The sequence below is a fragment of the Hippopotamus amphibius genome, chromosome 5, assembly GCF_030028045.1.
Source record: "Hippopotamus amphibius kiboko isolate mHipAmp2 chromosome 5, mHipAmp2.hap2, whole genome shotgun sequence".
In the NCBI taxonomy this organism is placed as follows: domain Eukaryota; kingdom Metazoa; phylum Chordata; class Mammalia; order Artiodactyla; family Hippopotamidae; genus Hippopotamus; species Hippopotamus amphibius.
Genome location: NC_080190.1, coordinates 40,153,052 through 40,172,704, shown reverse-complemented (window position 1 = coordinate 40,172,704; position 19,653 = coordinate 40,153,052). Strand labels below are relative to the sequence as shown.

Sequence of the window (19,653 nt, the reverse complement as noted above, 5' to 3'; positions counted from 1 at the left end):
ATAGTTCAGTAGAAGTCTTTGTAGCAGAATCAGTGCTTCCTAGATTGGTTGGAGTAGTGGGTTAAAACAAAGAATTGTAAAAATTACACATACCTTAAATATTCACTTTAGAAAAGCTGTACTCATACTAGAATCAAATAGTTCTGTAGGGTTTATTAACAGCCACTGCCACAACAAAAAAGAAGTAGTTATTTTCCTTTGTTTGCCTGTGCCCTGTGGCAAAAGTTCTTAATTTTATGCCATGTACCTTTTTGACAGTCTGGTGAAGCTTATGAACCCTTTCTTAAAATGATTTTAAATCCATAAAATGAAATTCATAGGATTATAAATATGCGTATTATATTAGTTTTGATTATAATTATTATATAATATTTTAAAATATCTATATAACAATAGTTATTGACACATGTAAATCAAATCTATTGGCAGGTTTAATGACTGTTAATTTTGCACTTTTGATTGTAAATAATATTTTGATATCAACAACTGTAGTGTGACACATCAGTTAGTGATAAAGTTATAAGTACTGTGTGTATTACTGTGTAACATAATTTTTCACATTCAAGTTTATGGACTTTTTTTTTTCCCCTTAACCCAACCACATATTTTCATTCTCCCATTCTTCCAGTAGTTACATTGTAATTTTGGTTACATCAGTGTTGGGTTTTTATGTCATTATGACTAGATAAATGTCATTCATAGTTAAACAACATAGTATATTATAACTGATTTTTCCTGCACATTTGTTTTTCCTGGATTTAAATTCTCTCCCTCCTTCCCTCCTTTCTTTCTTCTCTTTTTCTTTCTCTCATTTAGTTTCTACATTCTTAACTTTAATTCATCCCTGAACTTGCCCCTAGTTGTATAAATCTCTGGATATATCCGAGCACATTTGGCATTATATAAATTTCATCTTCTCCAGGAACTTTCTGGTCTGCCTTAATCTGGATTAGTTGTTCTCTAGGCTTGCTGTATAACTGTCTACTCAAGGTGTTTCTTCTCTGTTCATTCTGGGGATTCTCCTTTTTCTTCTCATGAGTTGGATTCTTCAATTTCTGGAGCTTGTTATTTTCTTTCATGTTTTCCCACCCTTATTTTGGTGGAACACATCTCCTAGTAACCTCCTGTGGAAAGCAAAATTATTTGAGACTGCTTACTTAAAAATGTCTTTATTATATATTCACACTTGATTTATAGTCTTATCTTGGTATGGAATTCTAGGCTGGGAATAATTTTAAGTCAGAAGGTTTTGCCCAATTGTTTTCTAGCTGCTGGTATTGCCATTAAAAAGGATAATGTTATTCTGATTCCAGTTTCTTTTTATGAAACCTATTTTCTCTCAGGCAGCTTCTAGGATCTTATGTTTATCTCTTCAGTATTCAGAAATTTCACTAAGATATGTATGTCTTTATTTGGGTCTGTTATAATAATTTTTGCTGACTACTCTTTTTACCCTTTCATTTTGGAAATTAATGTCCTTCAGTTTTGGGTATTTTTCTTGAATTATATCTTGGATTTCTTCTGTGTTTTCTATTCTTTTTTCTGGGGTGCCTATTCATGTTGAACTGATGTTGAATCTCCTAGACTTTATTTATTTATTTAAGCTCTTTATTGGAATATAATGGCTTTACACTGTTGTGCCAGTTTCTGCTATACAACAAAGTGAATCAGCTGTATTTATACATATATCCCCTCCCTCCCGCAGCTCCTTCCCACCCTCCCCATCCCACCTTTCTAAGTCATCACCCATCATCAAGTTGATCTGCCTGTGTTATGTAGCAGCTTCCCACTAGCTATCTATTTTACATTTGGTAGTGTATATATGTCAATGCTACTCTCTCATTTCGTCCCAGCTTCCACTTTGCCCCCACCCCATGTCCTCAGATCTGTTCTCTACATTTGCATCTTTATTCTTGCCCTAGTCACTGGGTTCATCAGTACCTTTTTCTTAGATTCCATATATAGGAGTTAGCATACAGTATTTGTTTTTCTCTTTCTGGCTTACTTCACTCTTTATGACAGTCTCTAGGTCCATCCACCTCACTACAGATAACTCAATTTCATTCCTTTTTATGGCTGAGTAATATTCCATTGTATATGTGTGCCACATCTTCTTTATCCATTCATCTGTTGATGGGCATTTAGGTTGCTTCCATGTCCTGGCTATTGTAAATAGTGCTGCAGTGAACATTGTGGTACATGTTTCTTTTTGGATTATGGCTTTCTCTGGGTATATGCCCAGTAGTGGGATTGCTGAATCATATGGTAGTTCTATTTTTAGTTTTTTAAGGAACCTTCATACTGTTTTCCATAGTGGTTTTACCAATTTACATTCCCACCAACAGTGCAGGAGAGTTCCCTTTTCACTGTGCCCTCTCCAGCATTTATTGTTTTTAGATTTTTTGATGATGGCCAGTCTAACTGGTGTGAGGTGATACCTCATTGTAGCTTTGACTTGCATTTCTCTAATGATTAGTGGTGTTGAGCATCTTTTCATGTGTTTGTTAGCCATCTGCTTGTCTTCTTTGGAGAAATGTCTATTTAGGTCTTCCACCCATTTGTGGATTGGATTATTTGTTTGTTTGGTATTAAGCTGAATGGGCTGCTTGTATATTTTGGAGATTAATATTTTGTCAGTTGCTTCATTGGCAAATATTTTCTCCCATTCTGAGGGTTGTCTTATTGTCTTGTTTATGGTTTCTTTTGCTGTGCAAAAGCTTTTAAGTTTCATTAGGTCCCATTTGTTTATTTTTTATTTCCTTTATTCTAGGAGGTGGGTCATAAAAGATCTTGCTTTGATGGATGTCATAGAGTGTTCTGCCCATGTTTTCCTCTTAAGAGTTTTATAGTGTCTGGCCTTACATTTAGGTCTTTAATCCATTTTGAGTTTATTTTTGTGTATGGTACTAGGAAGTGTTCTCATTTCATTCTTTGACATGTAGCTGTCCAATTTTCCCAGCACCACTTATTGAAGAGGCTGTCTTTTCTCCATTGTATATTCTTGCCTGCTTTGTCAAAGATAAGGTGCCCATATGTGCGTGGGTTTATCTCTGGGCTCTCTATTCTGTTCCATTGATCTATATTTCTGTTTTTGTGCCAGTACCATACTGTCTCCTAGACTTTAGATATTTTAAAATCTTCTCCTGTTTTCCATTTGTACTTTCTTCTGTTTATTCTGTTTCCTCAGCCTTATACTTTTCTAACCCCTCTATTACCTACTTATAGGATTAAAGAAATTTATATGCATAAAGTAGTTAAAACAGTGCCTGGCATATAGTATGTGTTGGCTGTAATTGTTGTTGTTTAGCTTATTAACTAGTTGTTGAGGGAGAGGTCTTTGGTCTTGATTTTTTGATGTGTTAGCTGTATGACCTTGGGCAAGTCCTATAATTTCTTTGATACCTACTGCCCACATCTGTAAAATGTGAATAAGCTCTACCTCTCAGGTGTTTTTGAGCATCACACGAGAACATGTATGTGAATGTGCTTAACAAACTTTGTACAGAGCTAATTGTTACTACTTGCATCTTTCAGATATCAAAAGTTTTTAGTTTGAAAGAAAATGATGGCTGAATTTTCGGGGTTATTTTTAAGATTACTTGATTGCATGTGACTATTTCTTACAAAACTGTATAAGCTAGATGAACTTGAGCTAAATGCTAATGCTGCTTTTTAAAGAAGTTATTTCTTAATACTCAACCTCATTATGTTAGACTGAAGAGCAAAGGTTATGAAAATACTCATTTTATGAAAAGCTATGGCTTTACTTCAGATTGTATAAATCTGTGTAATGTAATAATTATTTAAGAAAGACCTGATTACTAGTTTAAACCCACGGAAGGAATATTTATTGGAGTTTATTTATTTTTCTTATATGATATTTGAGATTAGGAAAAATAGAATCTTTTGGTTTTTCTCAATAGTAGTAATGTAATTTCAAATGTTAGCTCATTTTTGTTAATGGTGGCTTTTTGTTTGTTTGTTTTGTTTTAAGGTTTTTGGATTCAAAGCATAAAAACCATTACAAGATATACAATCTGTAAGTATGTTTTCTTGTTCGTATGCTTGCAAATATCTTCTAAAGTAACTGTTGAGTGAAAGTTATTTCCTTGTTAGAATGAGGTAGAATTAAAGATAAATTGTAACAGAATTGCATTCCTAAAACAATTAGTTCAAGAAGTCTGAGTGAGAGCATTGTTAGGTCATTTAGAAAGTGCAGTGATGAGGTAAAACAATGTTGGCACAGATTCATGTTACTTGATCTGCTTTAAATGACTTGGCATCTAGCCCACCTTTGAGCCCATAACCACCTTTTAACGTGAAGTGTAATTCACACAGAGATTCTGTTAAAGCATTAATACCATGTTCCATGGAGGGATGTTTCTAGAGTAGGTATAATTTTATTCTGTGTCTCTAGGTCAATTGATTGGAAAAGCTATAGTATATTCTCAAACTGTATATAAAATAAGTTACCTAAAATTGTTGAATTAGGTGGTTTCTCTTCTCTGGGACAGGGATGTAAGAATTGCCTCTTGATTCAGCTATCTGACCTTATCTTTAACCTTTCCTTTTTTCTTTTGACTTTATGAGTAGAGATGTGAAAAAGAAGGAAAGAAAAATGTGAAGTAAATATCTTAGCATTTTTGCTCTTGACCATTTTTTCCTTCCCAAAATATTGACCATTTTCTAATTTAAAAAAAATTTTATATAAAATGTGTTATGTTTCTACCTGGCTTTTATTTTTCCTATGTGATATGTACAAATTATGCATTGGAAAAAATTTTAATCTAAAGCTATGTATACTAATTCACTGTTATAATTTTTGTAGAGTTTATCACATGTAAGAAAAAGATTCTTTTCTGCCCCCAGGCTTTCATATATTCACCAAAAAAATGAAAGATTTTCTGTGCCTTTTTGGCTTGTGGAATGTTGCTTTTTTTTATCATTAATTTGGTGATCCTTGTGCTTGGATAAGACCTCAGAAAACCTAAGAGTGAAGTAGACACTAGTATTGTTTCTCTTAGTGAATTGTCACTGATTTCCTCAGATCCACAAAGAAGCAGAGATTTATTGAGTACTTGCTACATGATAAACATTCTGAAACATTTTGTTAGTGCAGAGGTGAATAAGATGTAGTTCCAGCCCGCAGGTAATTATAGTCTAATGTGAAAGGTAGAAAAAGTATTGTAGAAGAGGCAACTTTTGTACGGAAGAGAGCTGTGTAGACAACAGTCAAAATAGTGATTGCACTCCATAGGGAAGGTTTCATAAAGAATGGCACGTTTGAGTTAGGGTGAGAAGAATCATAGAGGTTGAACTGCTGCAGGCTTAAGAAGAGGGGAAATGGCATTGCAGGCAGAAAGAATGGCATGTAAGAAGCTTGTTAGCATAATAGTGTCTGGAATATGACAGATAATCCATTATGGTCAGATTATGGTGTGTGTGTGTGTGTGTGTAGGGTATAGTGGTGATAAGTAATAAGATGAAAGTAAAAGGTACTGTAGAAACTTCAGTTTAGGTGGGTCCCAGCTTACAAATGATATATGCATATATCTTTCTCTTTTCTGGATTAAACTCTCCTACAGCAACCCTTGTTACAGGTGCCAGAGTGTTTCTGTGGAGGAAAATAAAAACCACAAAGTTTTGTAGTTCTTGAACAACTGGATTCAGAAGTTAAATTTAAAAAAACAAACAGACAAACAGGATATGAACTGTCAAAAGCTGGAGTCCATTAATGAGTCACTTCAGGCTTAGACTCTTAGAATTGGGCATATAGAGAGTCTCAGAAGGAAGGTAGAAAGATACTAAAGACAGAATCTGCCTTATTTCAAAACTTTATTGGAGTTTAACATTATATCCAAAGAAAGGAAAGGAAATTCTTTTCATTCCTGTATGCAGTGGCTTCCTGCTTCCAGAATTTAGGACTTGGGTTTGTACTGTCAGTATTGTGGGTCATTTGTGTTATTATGGTTAAAGTTGGCCTTGGGATCTATCTAGCCTAAAAACTTGATTGCCTGTTTGTTTTTGTATATCCAAACATTGGACTCCCAATTTAATGAACTGTCTCATTATTAGTTGAGAGTAGCTTTTGGTGCACATATTTTAACTCTCTTATTCCCCCATCCACTTAATGGAATCATAGGCTTTCATAATTGGAAAGTACCTGAAAGAGATCATTTAGTCCAACCTTCTCATTTTACAGATGGGGAATCTGAGGCCTAGAGAAGTTAAGTGAGTTGAACAAGGTCACACAGGTACATATGGTAGCAGACCATCCTGTTGATGCCAATATTCCCTTTCTGTTTTTTTTTTTGTTTCTTTGTTTTAACCTCCCCAAATTTTTCTTACTTCAGAAGTTTCTAGAACTATCAGGTTGTAGCATGTTTTGATTTCTGATGTCACTTTTCAATCTTCTTTACCTTTCAACCCCTGTTTATATTTCTGGCTCTGGGTCAATGAGTCTGACAAGTAGTAGATGTTTCTATTTTGTTTCTTTTAGTTTTAGGGTATTAGTTACATGTGATGTATGTCTTTGCAAACATCTGTAAATGGAAAGATCTTAAAATATTTGCACTTGACATACCTGTATTTAATAGTATATTAAACTTTTTATGGCAACTATGACACGTGGATGAAGAAGAGTTCTTAATGTGGACTTTCTAAGAATTGACTCTGTGTCTCTATTATCAGGCATTCAGTAAGTTATTTTAAGAAAGGGCAAAATTAGCCTCATATCGTTAACCAAATTCAGGTATACTTGTTGAGTTACTTAGTACATTAATCAGTTTGTTTTGTGCAAGTGTGTGTATTTCATTTTTGTATGTTCCTTTATAATCTGTCTTCTGGTGGGGGTAAGAGGAGGAGGGGCGAGATAAGGTATAAAGACATAACAGAGTTCTTGCCTTGAGGAAGTTAAATGTTCACTGGATACTGACTTTAAAAGGTTGACTGTATTTCATTGTTTATTCTATTTGACATACAACTCTCCATCATTTTGTGGTAAACTTTCAGCTGTTGTTAATTTTTTATCTATTAAGTTTTCTTTTGTAAGGTAGGGATAACTCTGTTGAAGAGAGTAAAGAAGAGACCTACATGCCTAGCTGAGTCTATGGCAAGTCTCACTTCTCTGGAAGCTTTTCCTATTGATCTTATCCCATTCTTCACTTCCTGCTTCATAAAACCTCTCTTTCAGTGCATCTTCATTTTTCTTGTCTTGTATAAGCCAGTATGAGGCGATGATGTAAAAAAGGGTATCTTTTGAATTCTAGTTATAAGGAATTATAAATGATTAGATCTACCTAACACTTGTCTTAGTCAAATCCCATTTACCATTTATGATATTCAATTTTGGTTTGTTGAAAGACTTGTCTTACTCATATACCGCAAAAAAATTTACAGGGAACTGTGTGTGTGTGTGTGTGTGTGTGTGTGCATGTGCGTGCAGTTATCAGAGAAGGTTTTTATTAAGAGAGTATTCTTTCTTACCTTACCAACAGCTCCCCAGATCACTTTATTCACTACCAGGCCCAGTATATGTTTTCACATACTCCTCATCCATACCTGTAGAGATTTTCACAATTTTTTCATGTTTTCATTATCACTGTTTGTTGGTTCTTTTATGCCAAATAATGCTCTTGTAGGAATGCTGACTTTGACTAAAATTTGTTACTGTTTTGTTTTTTTAAATTGTTTAATATTTTTTATTATGTGTGGAAGTATGGAACAATACTGAAAAAAGTTTTTGACTTTTGTAATCAGAGGTGCTGGGCCCTTCCACTTACATATTGTAGTTTGGGGTGAATTTTATAATGCTCTTCTAAATCTAAGCTTTCTCATATATAAAATGGAGATAATATTAACTATTATATGATTGTGAGGATAAATTTAAAAACATGGAAACTTCTTTGTAAGGTATGCACATCTAGTAGACATTTAGTAGCTCATTATTTTCACTTTCCCTCCATTTTTTCCCTCTTAACAATAGTACTTGAGAATCAGTGTATGAAAGTAGTCATAAACAGTGTTTATCAAGCCAAACATTTTTAGCTGCTATAAAGTATGGTAATTTTAGATAACTGAAGCTGTATGAAACTCAAAATGTTTATTTTTTGTTGTGCTGTCATGGGGCCAGTTTCTTAGAATTGTTTGCTGGTGTATACCTCTCCCCTCACCTCCTAAGCTCTTTACATGATTCCTCATGAAATATTCCATTGTGGATTCTTCACTGTTGACCATACTCTTTAATCTGTATGAAAGAAAGTGTAAAATGTTACTATGTTCTTGGTCAGTTCTCTTCTTCCTACCTGTCATTTTTTTTAAAATATAAGTTAGTATGAAATTATTTAACAGGGATATGTCATTATTAAATAAATTTTCTTTCTGGCAAAAACTCAATATGCTAAATTATAGTATACTAAAATGGAAAAGCTTTTTTTCAGCCATATTATGAAAGCTGATTTGTTTCAGGTCTGACCAGTTAGAAATTAGGGGCTTGCAGTTTGCTTATAATTAGTTCAGCCTTCATGTGGGTTTTTTCTTTTTTTTTTTTGGCCACACCTTGCGGCTTGTGGGATCTTAGTTCCCTGACCAGGGATTGAACTTGGGCCTTCAGTAGTGAGAGCTTGAAGTCCTAACCACTTGACTGCCAGGGAATTCCCAGCCTTCACATGGATTTGAGTTTAAAGACTGTTTAAAATACAGGAACTCTACAGATATTTTCAGGATTTCTAAATGTAAAACACAAGTCCATAACTGCTTATTTGAAACTCTTTGGGTTAGTTGTGTTTCAGCATTCAGAATTTTTCAGTTTTTAGAAAGGTAACATGGAAGCAAATATTTTTTTGTATTACATAATACCCCATGGGGATTTGGAACAGTACCTAGAATAAAATGTTTCACTCTTTGCTCTAAGTGTATTCCTGTTAAGGACTACACATTCTCATAAACTCAAATCAATTTCTGCTGTAATTGAGTTTGCCATACAGTGATGCTTCAAAATTTGGGTATTTTGGAATGGCAGATTAAGAGACTGTGGACCTTTATTTGTTTTGTAGTGCTAAGTTTTTATTTTAAATAATTTTTAAAATATCTGATTTGGTTGGTAGTTGGAGTTACCAGGATACTGCTGACCACAAACTAATGTATGGAATCCCTTTCTGAACCTATTAATGTTTATAAACATGGCCTATTAATCATGAGTCAGCCAGTGCATGATAACAAACATGTGACTACTATTAAAAAGACAAATTTTAGCATGCTATAAGTAATACTAAGTCAGCGTTTTTCTATTCTGTATTGATTTTACTTACTACTCTTTCATTACTCTCAGACTTTAATTAAAACTAATAGCCTGAGACATTATTGAAAAAGATGAGCTTTTGGCTTATAAGATGTGCTTTAAAAAAATCTAGTTAAGTGTTGTGTCTAAGTAGATTAGCATGCAGTTTCTTTCTTTACTTTTACTTTGCCCTTATAATTTTACTATTTTTAACATTTTTGATAATAATAGTTTGAGAAAACTGTATATGCCCAATTATAAGGCAAAGATAAAACTGAAACTAGTTAGTTGTTTACACATACTTGTGAAATCAAAAATAAAGTCCATTGGCATGTATAATTTTCATAAAGGAGATGTGAAGGTATAGATGCAACGGAATTTGCCATGTTGTGTATTAGTGGCATCACAAGTTTTGTAAGCAGATAAATGTATAAGCTCTGATTGCATACACTTAACATTTTAAGCCTCAATTTCCTTAATTGTAAAATGTGGATAATAACAGTACCTACTTCATAGGATTCTTAAGCTTAAAAGCAGTAGTTAATGTAAAATATTTAGCATAATGCCTGGTACATTATAAAAGTTCAGAAAACGTTACTATTTTACTTTTTTTCTCAAGTGCGAAAGATAATTTCATATCACATTTAAACTTTTCTTTTAGATGTGCTGAAAGACATTATGATACCGCCAAATTTAACTGCAGAGGTAGGTATAAATATACTGTATTATGTTAGATAACTTGAAGCTAACAGTCTAATTCTTACTGTCATACCAATAATGAATAATCTCTATTATTAAGTGATATATTTGTCTTAAAGATGGTCTTAGAAAATTTGAAAAATAAATTTAATTTTGCTACTGTGTTTTTGGAAACAGGTATCATATAACCTGCTAATAGTACTAGGAAGACTAAATTGTAGAATAGACAGAGAATCAGAAATTCCTAGACTAACAGTAGAATAAAGAGAGGGTTATATCTGTGGTTTGGGGCGTTTGGTGTAATAGTAAGAGATTACAGGGAGAAAGCAGAACAGCTTAACTATCAAGGAACATGACCTGCATGGTGGAAAAGGGTATAACGGAATATGGATAAGAGGAGCCTAATAAATGAGAGAGGGACTTGCTTTAAATGAGTTCTTCTCCAGGTATAATAAATTATATCTCAGAGCCCACAGAAACTTTCATTTGTATTTGTGGAACCCTTTGAACCATGAGAGACCTGGAGATTTGAGAAGCTTGGCAAGATGCTGCCGTGATAGTCAAAAAGAGAAAGTGGGTGCCATGAGCTACAGATTGATACATTTGCCATTGATCCCTCCTAAATACTTAGAATGGACTTTCAGACGTCGGTTTTAGAATTCAGAAATGTTAATGGCTGAGCCAGGATAGATTTACTAAGAATGTTTCATTTTTAGTGGATTTAGGCTACTACTTACTGGTCAAAGAGTGTTTTAATCGAGATTTATTGGGCTTTAAATAGACATTTAACAGATTTTCTTAGATGTTTTTGTATGCCACTGGGGAAATGAAGATGGAATGATGGTACAGTTAGGCAGATGACTAAGTAAAAGCTGTCCCGATGACTCCCTGTAATGGTAGACATTGTCTACTTGAAGAGCTGTTCTGTCACACCAAAGGCTTAATTGAGTGTATCTTGTACCACATTATGAGTGACTTGGTTGAAGATATAAAAGATGTACTTTTCACATATGTAGATGACACAGAGGATAATTAAGTACATTGAATATTAGTCAGGATTTTTAAGAATCTTAACAGAGTGAAAGCTAGGCAGAGACCAATAAGATAAAATTTAATAGTGATATATTTAAAGCCCTATGCCTAGAAAAAAAATTTTAAAACCTCAACTCTAACTATAGGAAACAGAGAAGTTTTGAGTTCTTATAACTCATGTGAAAAGACTTGAAACTTCGCTTGATAAAATTTACTACAATTGTATACTTTTACAAGTTGGTTTTTTTCTTTTGTAAATATCATTAAAGTCATGTGTAAACAACACTAACATTTGCAAGACCATCTTTAAAACAACATGCTTGGTGTTTTTATTATATGAAGCTTAAAATGCAGTCTTTTCCGTTGTTGATTTATTAGTGATCTGTACTTTCTTTGTAATATATGTTTTGTGATTATGCAATATTATAAATATTACAATGCCTTTTGTTAGAAAATGTATTGAGAGCCTTGATAAGAGGCTCATGTGACATTTCGAGTTTACCTCCACCTCTGATATGTTGTGATCTCTGATATGTTGCTACTACATTGCAAAGTTTCCTCCTTCATAAAGTGAGGAAAATAATACTTGGCTTCCCTGTCTGATGGATAAATTTGAGTTAATGAGAGACTTTTCTATTCAAAAATTAGAAAATTATCAGACAATAAATTATTTTTCTCTGGAGTTCAGCTTTTCTTTTAAAAACTTGAGTTTATATTCAGCATTTCTAAAGTTAACCTACTTTTAACAAGCAATTCAGGAGAGATTTTTTTCTTATTCTGAGGTTATCTTTTTACCACAGTTGCACAGTATCCTTTTGAAGACCATAATCCACCACAGCTAGAACTTATCAAACCCTTTTGTGAAGATCTTGACCAATGGCTAAGTGAAGATGACAATCATGTTGCAGCAATTCACTGTAAAGCTGGAAAGGGACGAACTGGTGTAATGATTTGTGCATATTTGTTACATCGGGGAAAATTTTTAAAGGCACAAGAGGCCCTAGATTTCTATGGGGAAGTAAGGACCAGAGACAAAAAGGTAAGTTATATTTGATGTTTTTTTCTTTGTTCTTCCTAGATCTGAGAATTTATTGGAAAATAAATTTTTAAAAAGATAATTGGTAACCCTTATTTTCTTTCCTCGAAACATTTACATCAGTATACTACCTTAACTTTCATATGAGCAAATGACAGATTAATTCAATTTTTCTGTTCTTACTAGCATTTTCATATCATTATAGCAAATCTTACCCGTTAACTGGATTGCATATTTGGTCTCATGAAATATTTTCAAAGCATTTAAAAAGCAACACATTGATCAAAAGTAAGCTTGATATTCCTGAAGCTTGCTTGAGAATAAAATGTCTTTGGATAATAACTAGTAAAGTGTGATCTTTACTTTTATAATACATGAAGATTATTCTTTGATTTGAATAGTCATAAATGCAGTTATAATTAAGATTAGTGAAAGGTTCTTCTCTTATTCAGAAGACTAAAGACTATGCTGAAAATCACTGACAAAATCATACACAAATTTAATTTGCGTAGTACATTTGAAACCAAAAACTGAACTCTTAGGAGAATTTTTACAGTGATTTTCAAGGGATTTATTTCTTTGGATAGTAAGTGTGGCAAAACATGTTCACATTTCTTACAAATGGACTTTGTACATTTCTGTCTCAAAGAAAGAAGGGAAAAAATAGGTCAGATAGATGGAAAAACTCATTTAGAGAGCTCTATTGAGGAAGACATCCTAACTTCATGTGAAAAATTTATTCTGGCTTTTATAATTTTTACAATGAGGAAGATTCTCTTCCAGTTTAAGCTGATTTCTTTTTAATTTAACTTCAAAACAGAAACATAAGTGATCATAGCCAACATTTTCAGCTGGATAGTTGCATTGATTCCTGGATTCCTTTACTCCTTCCTCATTTCTTGTTTTATTTGTCGATGTTACTTTCTTGAATTATAGCTAAGGATGCCAAAGCACTGTTTATTGGTGATAGCTTACAGAATTGAATCATATTGTTAATGCATGATTTTGGTGAATGTTGATTTAATAACTTGCCATACATTTCTGTATACTGTGTGTACCCTGGGATGATAGCACTGGAATGAATTCTAGAGCAGAGGACCTGAGATGTTTACATTGGTTCATCCTTTCTTCATTTAGAGGGAAACAATTGTTTTTACTGATTAAAAATATAGAAGGTAAATTTTTCTCTACTTAAGTGAATAATTGTAGGGCAGCACAGGGAAAAGACACAATTGAGAAGAAAACCTAGAGAGATGGGTCAAAATAAAATACAATCACAGAAGCAGTGGTAGAAATTTAAAACAGGGTCAGTGAACAGCATACATGTTGGTAATTGAAAAGAAATCAGGTAAAAAGAATTTAAAATAAAAATCGGAAAGTTGTGTAATGTGGAGCCAGAACTAGCTTTAAGTTAGGGATTCTTAGTTAAATTTTTTGTCATATACCTTTTACAAATGTGATGAAAACTGTAAATATTCTCCCATAAAAATGTGCATCGTGTACATGAATATAAAAGTTTGCTTATAGTTTTTAATTGCACTGAAAATTGTATTTTTAACAAAGAATGTAAAAAAAAAAAAAACTTCATAAGAATTATGTCTCATTTTTCTTTTTTTATGCCGGAATCAGTGGCTACTACTTGAGTGATGAGTAAATCTAAGAGGTATAAATTAACCAAAATTAAGCCTTAGTTCTGCTTAGTGGTAAGTTTTCATGAAAGGGCTGCTATTATTTAGCTTTTAAATAACATGTTTAAACTATGCCATTGTCTTTGACTTGGCAACTTTTATGTCATTTTTGATATCTAATTAGTTTTAACTTTGTTTTTGCTGAAAACAAGTGCTCAAAACCCTATCTCATGAAAGTGAATGGAATCTATAGGTTTGTTTTTTTTGGGGGGGTAGGGCAGATGAAAGTAGGCTTGTGTCAAGAAATAAGAATTGTCTAAGGCGCTTCAGATAAATTCATGTTGCATCATTTTCTTTGCCTTGTAGTTATTGAGATCATTTTTGGCAAGATTCTGGCATAATGCTGTGTTTGAAGGAAAGGATTATGACTCCTCATTTTAGTTTTAATATTGAAAAGTTAAGCTATGTTAATGAGTTTGTATTTTATGCAGGTAAGAGTCTAGCTATAGAATTTGTCTCCCTGAAAGCCAGTGAACTTATATGTAACAAAGAATTGCATAGTTGCTCCCACTTCTTGACAAAACCTCTTCAGAAGTCCTTGATTGAAAGTCTTGGCTTTCCTGAATTTGGCAACTTTCACAACAGTAGATTTTTTTCATGATAAATCCTCTTGCACAGACCATGATCCAAGACTTGGCTCTCATGAAGCAGTAGAATACTTTTACAACAATAGCTAAGCTTTCTCTAAGGATTCATGGTAGAGTCTCACACACTAGTGCATACTGGTGAACAACACAGTGACATGTAGAGCTTCTGTCTTTACCAAAGCAGCAAAACCAGATGTTTTGCCAGGCATTAGAGTGTACTGTCTGTCCACAGAATACTGAGATTTCTTCAGGAGACTTTTTTGGGGCAAAGAAACGTCACCATTTTGAAAATGTTTATGCGCCCTGAAGTTTCCATAAAGGTCTCCAAAATAGGAATTATTGTTTGTGTCACCATGCATGTATTTGATGAAAACTAGTAGCTGGCTAAACTGAGATGTCTTAGGCTGAAGACAAGTGGTATCTCCACTCGTTTCATGACCTGCTTCATAGTTTTAAAAAGAATATCAGGTTTTGTTTGGAATGGATAAAATTGATAGAGGTACTACAATACTACAACAGTCTTACTCTTCTGTTGTGAACTTTAATTATGTTTGACCATTTCTAAGGCGATTGCTTTCACCATGTTCACTGCGTGACTTTTTTCTTTGTTTGGCATTACAGCCAGCAGCCCTGTAGGATACTTTAATCAAGGATTTTGAATTGGGGGCAAATAAGCTATTTGTAATGTTCTAGCCTTTCTAACTAAGCTGTGCTCTCACATGTTCTTACACACACCTCCCACCCCCTGCCACACTTACCTCCCTCTTACCCTCTTATACCCACCCACCCCACACGTATGAATATATAAGCTGTCTGATGTAGGTGCTTCTTCAGGATAGTTGGCTGAATGCTTCTATTAGTGAGAACTAGCCATATAAGAAGCACTTGGGATATTGTCCCATCGTGTTCAGGGATAAAAATAAAACCCAAGGGTACTTAAACTTTATTGTATTTTATTTTCTCTGTTTCCAGTTTAAGTTAGATTCAAGAGAAGTCTACATAACCAAAAATGAGGCCATATTGTAATTTGTCAGTGGGAAGATATTTTAGTCATCACAATCTGGTAATACAATTGTCAGTTCTGTTTCTCTGTAGAGGTGAGGAGAGGAGATTTGATGAAATGACAAGCCCCATGGGATATTGTTGTGAAATAGGGGCCAGAGTGAAAAGATAGCAAGAGAAGTATTTATGGAAGTAAAATGCAAAGCCTGTCGTGTCGTGTGCTAGAATGTAATAGTAGCTACATCATCAGCAGAGCTGCTCCAGGTACAGCATATTCTTTGTCTTCTTATAGGTTAGAATCTCACCCAAGTGAAAGGTGATGGGCCAATAGAAAATAGAGTTCTGTACATACTACTAAAGATGTACTTAGATTATGTTTAGCTGTTATATGATATCAAGACTCGGAGTTAAGTAATTTGGCCAAAATTGATCATTTTAGCATCTTGTAGTCAAAATGAATCATGTGATCTACTGTGCCTATTTTATTAGCTTATGATTAATTAATACACCTAGACCATTTTTTTGGATGAATTATTCACAGGCTTTAAAGGAGTATCTTAATGTGCTCCTACCTTTATCCCTGTGTATATTTAAAAAGGCAAAAAGACATTTATGAGCAGATGCTGTTGACAAAGCTGTATTTTACTAAGTGGTGTTGTTTCCATTTTAGGTTCGAACAGCATTAGAAAGTTAGACACAGTAGATAAAAGTCATAAGATTATGAGGGTTTTTTTTTTTTCCCAGGAGTATTTCTTATTTTATAAATGATAAAACTGAGGCCCAGGAAGATGAAGTGCTTTGAACAGGATTATCCAAACAGTTAATGACCAGCATTCAGAGTAAAATTTGAATCCCATGACATACTGGTGAACTTCTTTCTACAATATCAAGTTCATAAATCCTGAAATTGTAATAGAGTTTTGAAACTGTTCAGAATTAATCTCTGCACAGTCAGGTTCTCCTGAAAGGTCACATAATGATGATGAAATTAGCCTTGTGTGACAAGGCTCCTCAGTTTATATTTAAAAATAGATACTGGAGCCTTAAAGACCCCTGAATAAGTAGAATAAGGACAATTTGAGGTTGTTGGTCTTAAAAATGTAATGTTGCAGGCTTCCTTTAAGTCTTTGGAATTTGTCTTGCTAACTGTCAAATAAATCACATCTTTACCTAATAGATTCTAGTGAAATAATAAATATATAATAATATATTTTTAACCTTTAATGAATATAACTTATCTCATCATAAGAAGACTTAGCTGAGCATGATAAAGCTGTTGTTAGACAACTGTGGAATTCTTCCAGAGAAATAAATATCTTATAATAAATATAATCGATTATCCAAAGTAGTTTTATTCTTAAAACATCTGCTAAGATATTTATCTTCTTACCAGTGTTTTAGGTTGTGTCTGTAAATTTGCATTTTTGCAGTTGTGAACCACTATTGTAGGAAATATATACATTTTATCAGTTTTTCAGTTTGTGTAGGATTAATTTTATTAGAAATGTCTTTAATGTTATTTTGCTTGTAGCCTTAATTTTAACTAAGGAGAAACACTTAGAAGCTGAAGAAAATTGTGTTCTGATGACATTTTTATAGGAGCAGAATGTTTCTTCTCCTCTTCCTCCTCCCCCTTTCTCTTTCTTTCCCCCACCCTCTTTTTTTTTCCTCCCTCTCTTCTCCCTCCCTCTCCCTCTTCCCCTTCTCCCCCTTGTTTTGAAGAAAGAGGAGCCAGTTGTCATGTTTTGGGTGAAGATTTATAGACTTGGGTGAAGATTTATAGACTTTGTGGAGACTCTCCTCAAATTAATCTGTGGCAGAGTCTTGACATTTTTCTCAGCAGACTTGGTGCAGATTAGATGGCAGGGTGGTGGGTGCCAACTGACCATAAAATGTGCAGTTGTGTTAGTAATAACCAAACAATACTTCAGGGTTTGAATGTTGCAGAGAAGTAAAAGTGCAACTGATACCTCTTAATAAAAAAAATTTTTTTTTCTGAGAGTGGGATAACTACTTGAGGCAAGACTCTTTTATTCAATAACTTATAAGAAGGCAATTATGTTATACTTCTCTAGGATTCGTTTCTTTGCATATTTGATCTTTTGCTTTATGAACACGTGACAAATTATTCTAAAATGAGCTGCCTATGGTCCCCACCCCAATAAAGCTCCTAGGGTTGCTTCCCATCTAATCCATGTCTTACACTGTCTACATTTGTACTTATATTTCAGAATTAAAGTAGATAAATTAAAGTAGATAACTCACAATATTTATTACAAACTATGAATAAAGAGTTGAAACAGCCTACCAATACTGGTAAGTGTATATTTTAGGAGGATTCCCAAAATTCTGAATTTAGAGAGAGAAACTTCTCTTTCATGACAAACTTACCTGGAATCTCTGTTACTCCTCTTTCTCTTGTCTTCCCTCTTCTAGAATAGTGGCAGGTGAAGTAAGCATTAATACTTAATGCTTTCTTTGATTAAACTTTTAGGAAAAAATTTTGAGGTTTTGATTTTCTTTTTGGGGGGGATTCTTTTCAAAGCATTTATTCAAGTTCTTATGTATTATGATCTCTGTACATGAGTTTATTAGCTTATCTTTAATGAAGACTTCTTTCCTAGAAATAATAAATATTAACTTTAAGTGATCTTAAGAAGAGGAAATTTTCTAGTTCCTTTGAAGAATGAATTTGTGTCCTAATAAGGTTATTTTTTTTCTAGTCTATTTACTAAATTTCCCCATATGGTAACCTAATGAAATTTTCTCATTTTCTTTTCATTTAAAACAAAGTAAGCTATAATTATCCACTTTTTTGGCTTAAAAAAACACCAAAAACTGAATATAATATTCTTTTTTTTTCTAACACATTAATTCTCCTGGGCCAAACTGTGTTTCTCTAATATGTGGTATTTAAGCCTGTTATCCAATCTATATATTCAGAAAACTTTAAGATTTTTATACCTTGAAGGACCTTAGCAATTATTTCAGACCCATTTAAATATAAATGATAAAACAGATCTATAAAGATCATTCTGTCCTAGGTCATTTAATCTCTCTGTGTAATAACTCAAAACCATATCTCCTAACCTCAAATCCAGTATTCTTTCTACTGTACTATGTTCTCCTGTCCAAATTATTTTTCTTCATTATTTTGATCCCAAAGCAGAAATAGAAACTTAAAAAGGAAAATAAAAAAGTGACTGTATTAGAACTCTTTCAGTTTCAAGTCACAGAAACCCAACTCAAAATAACTTAAAGATAAGGAGACATTTATTGGCTTATATAACCTTAAAAGCTCTGGCCTGGATCTAGATGCTTAACAGATGTCAGAAATCTCCCTCTCAACTCGCTTTGTTTGTCTTTATATACTTTATTCTTAGGCAGACTCTCTGTAAGTAATGGCAAGGTAGTAGCTCCAGGTTTACATGCTGTCTACTTTAGCAGCTGCAAATGGGAAGAGAGCTACAATTTGAGCAAAAATTCCTAGGTTAGGTTCTGGTTTACCTGAATTGGGGCACCTACCCATCCCTGAACCAAACATTCTGGCCAGAGGTTTGGGCCATATATCTGAAGCTGAAGAATAGGGTCCACCTCCCCTTCCTCCAAACCACAAGGAGAGAGCTAGCATCCCAAAGGGGAAAGGATAATAAATATATCAGTTTTCTGCTTCATATTCTCAAGGATTCTGTGGTTCATGCATCACTATGTAATATACTACTTATAATTAGTTTCATAGAACTGAAGCACTGTAACACTCTAATCTTTGGAGATTTTTTGTAGATGGGAAAGATGAGAGCTCAGAGAGGTTGTGACATCTTTCAGATTACGTAGTTAGTATGTGTGCTATTAGTAAAACCCAGCACGTGGGAGTAAAAAAAATTAGAATCGTACTCATATTTAGGTTCAAATCTTGTTTTTGAACAAGATGATTATGTGTACTAGGGCTGTTTTCTTATCCTTAAAATAGAGGAGATCTATCTTGTAAAGTGGTGGTAGTGTTAAGAATAGATGTAAAGTGTCTGGCGTGTAGCTTAATATACAGTAACTACTGTTATATGTTGTCATTGTAGTTTATTTCTTCCTTTGTTGAATTACTTTGCTATAATAATGTTACTGTGATCACTCTGAAACATGGATTTCCAAGCTTCAAGCAAACACTATCATTGTAAAACATCTACATTATTTCTGAGTTTAGAAGTGCCAGTGAAAAGTTTACTGAGGTAGAAAATTACTTTTTAAACTGAGGAATCTAGATTGTGAATTCATCTTAAAGAAGATGATTTGAGAGTATTGATGCACAGCAAAATGTGTAAAACTGAATCAGGAATG

At 33.6% G+C, this 19,653-nt stretch overlaps 1 protein-coding gene across 3 annotated transcripts in view; it reads left to right on the top strand.

Moving 5' to 3' along the window:
* PTEN (phosphatase and tensin homolog) overlaps window positions 1-19,653 on the top strand; it is a 96,696-nt gene that overhangs the window by 56,018 nt on the left and 21,025 nt on the right. For 2 of the 3 annotated variants that reach the window (XM_057737471.1, XM_057737470.1), the window contains 3 exons: window positions 3,995-4,039; window positions 9,939-9,982; window positions 11,809-12,047. In XM_057737471.1, coding sequence (XP_057593454.1) covers window positions 3,995-4,039; window positions 9,939-9,982; window positions 11,809-12,047 — 328 coding nt within the window. The remainder of the gene's footprint in view (window positions 1-3,994; window positions 4,040-9,938; window positions 9,983-11,808; window positions 12,048-19,653) is intronic. The other variant, XM_057737469.1, reaches the window with a different exon arrangement.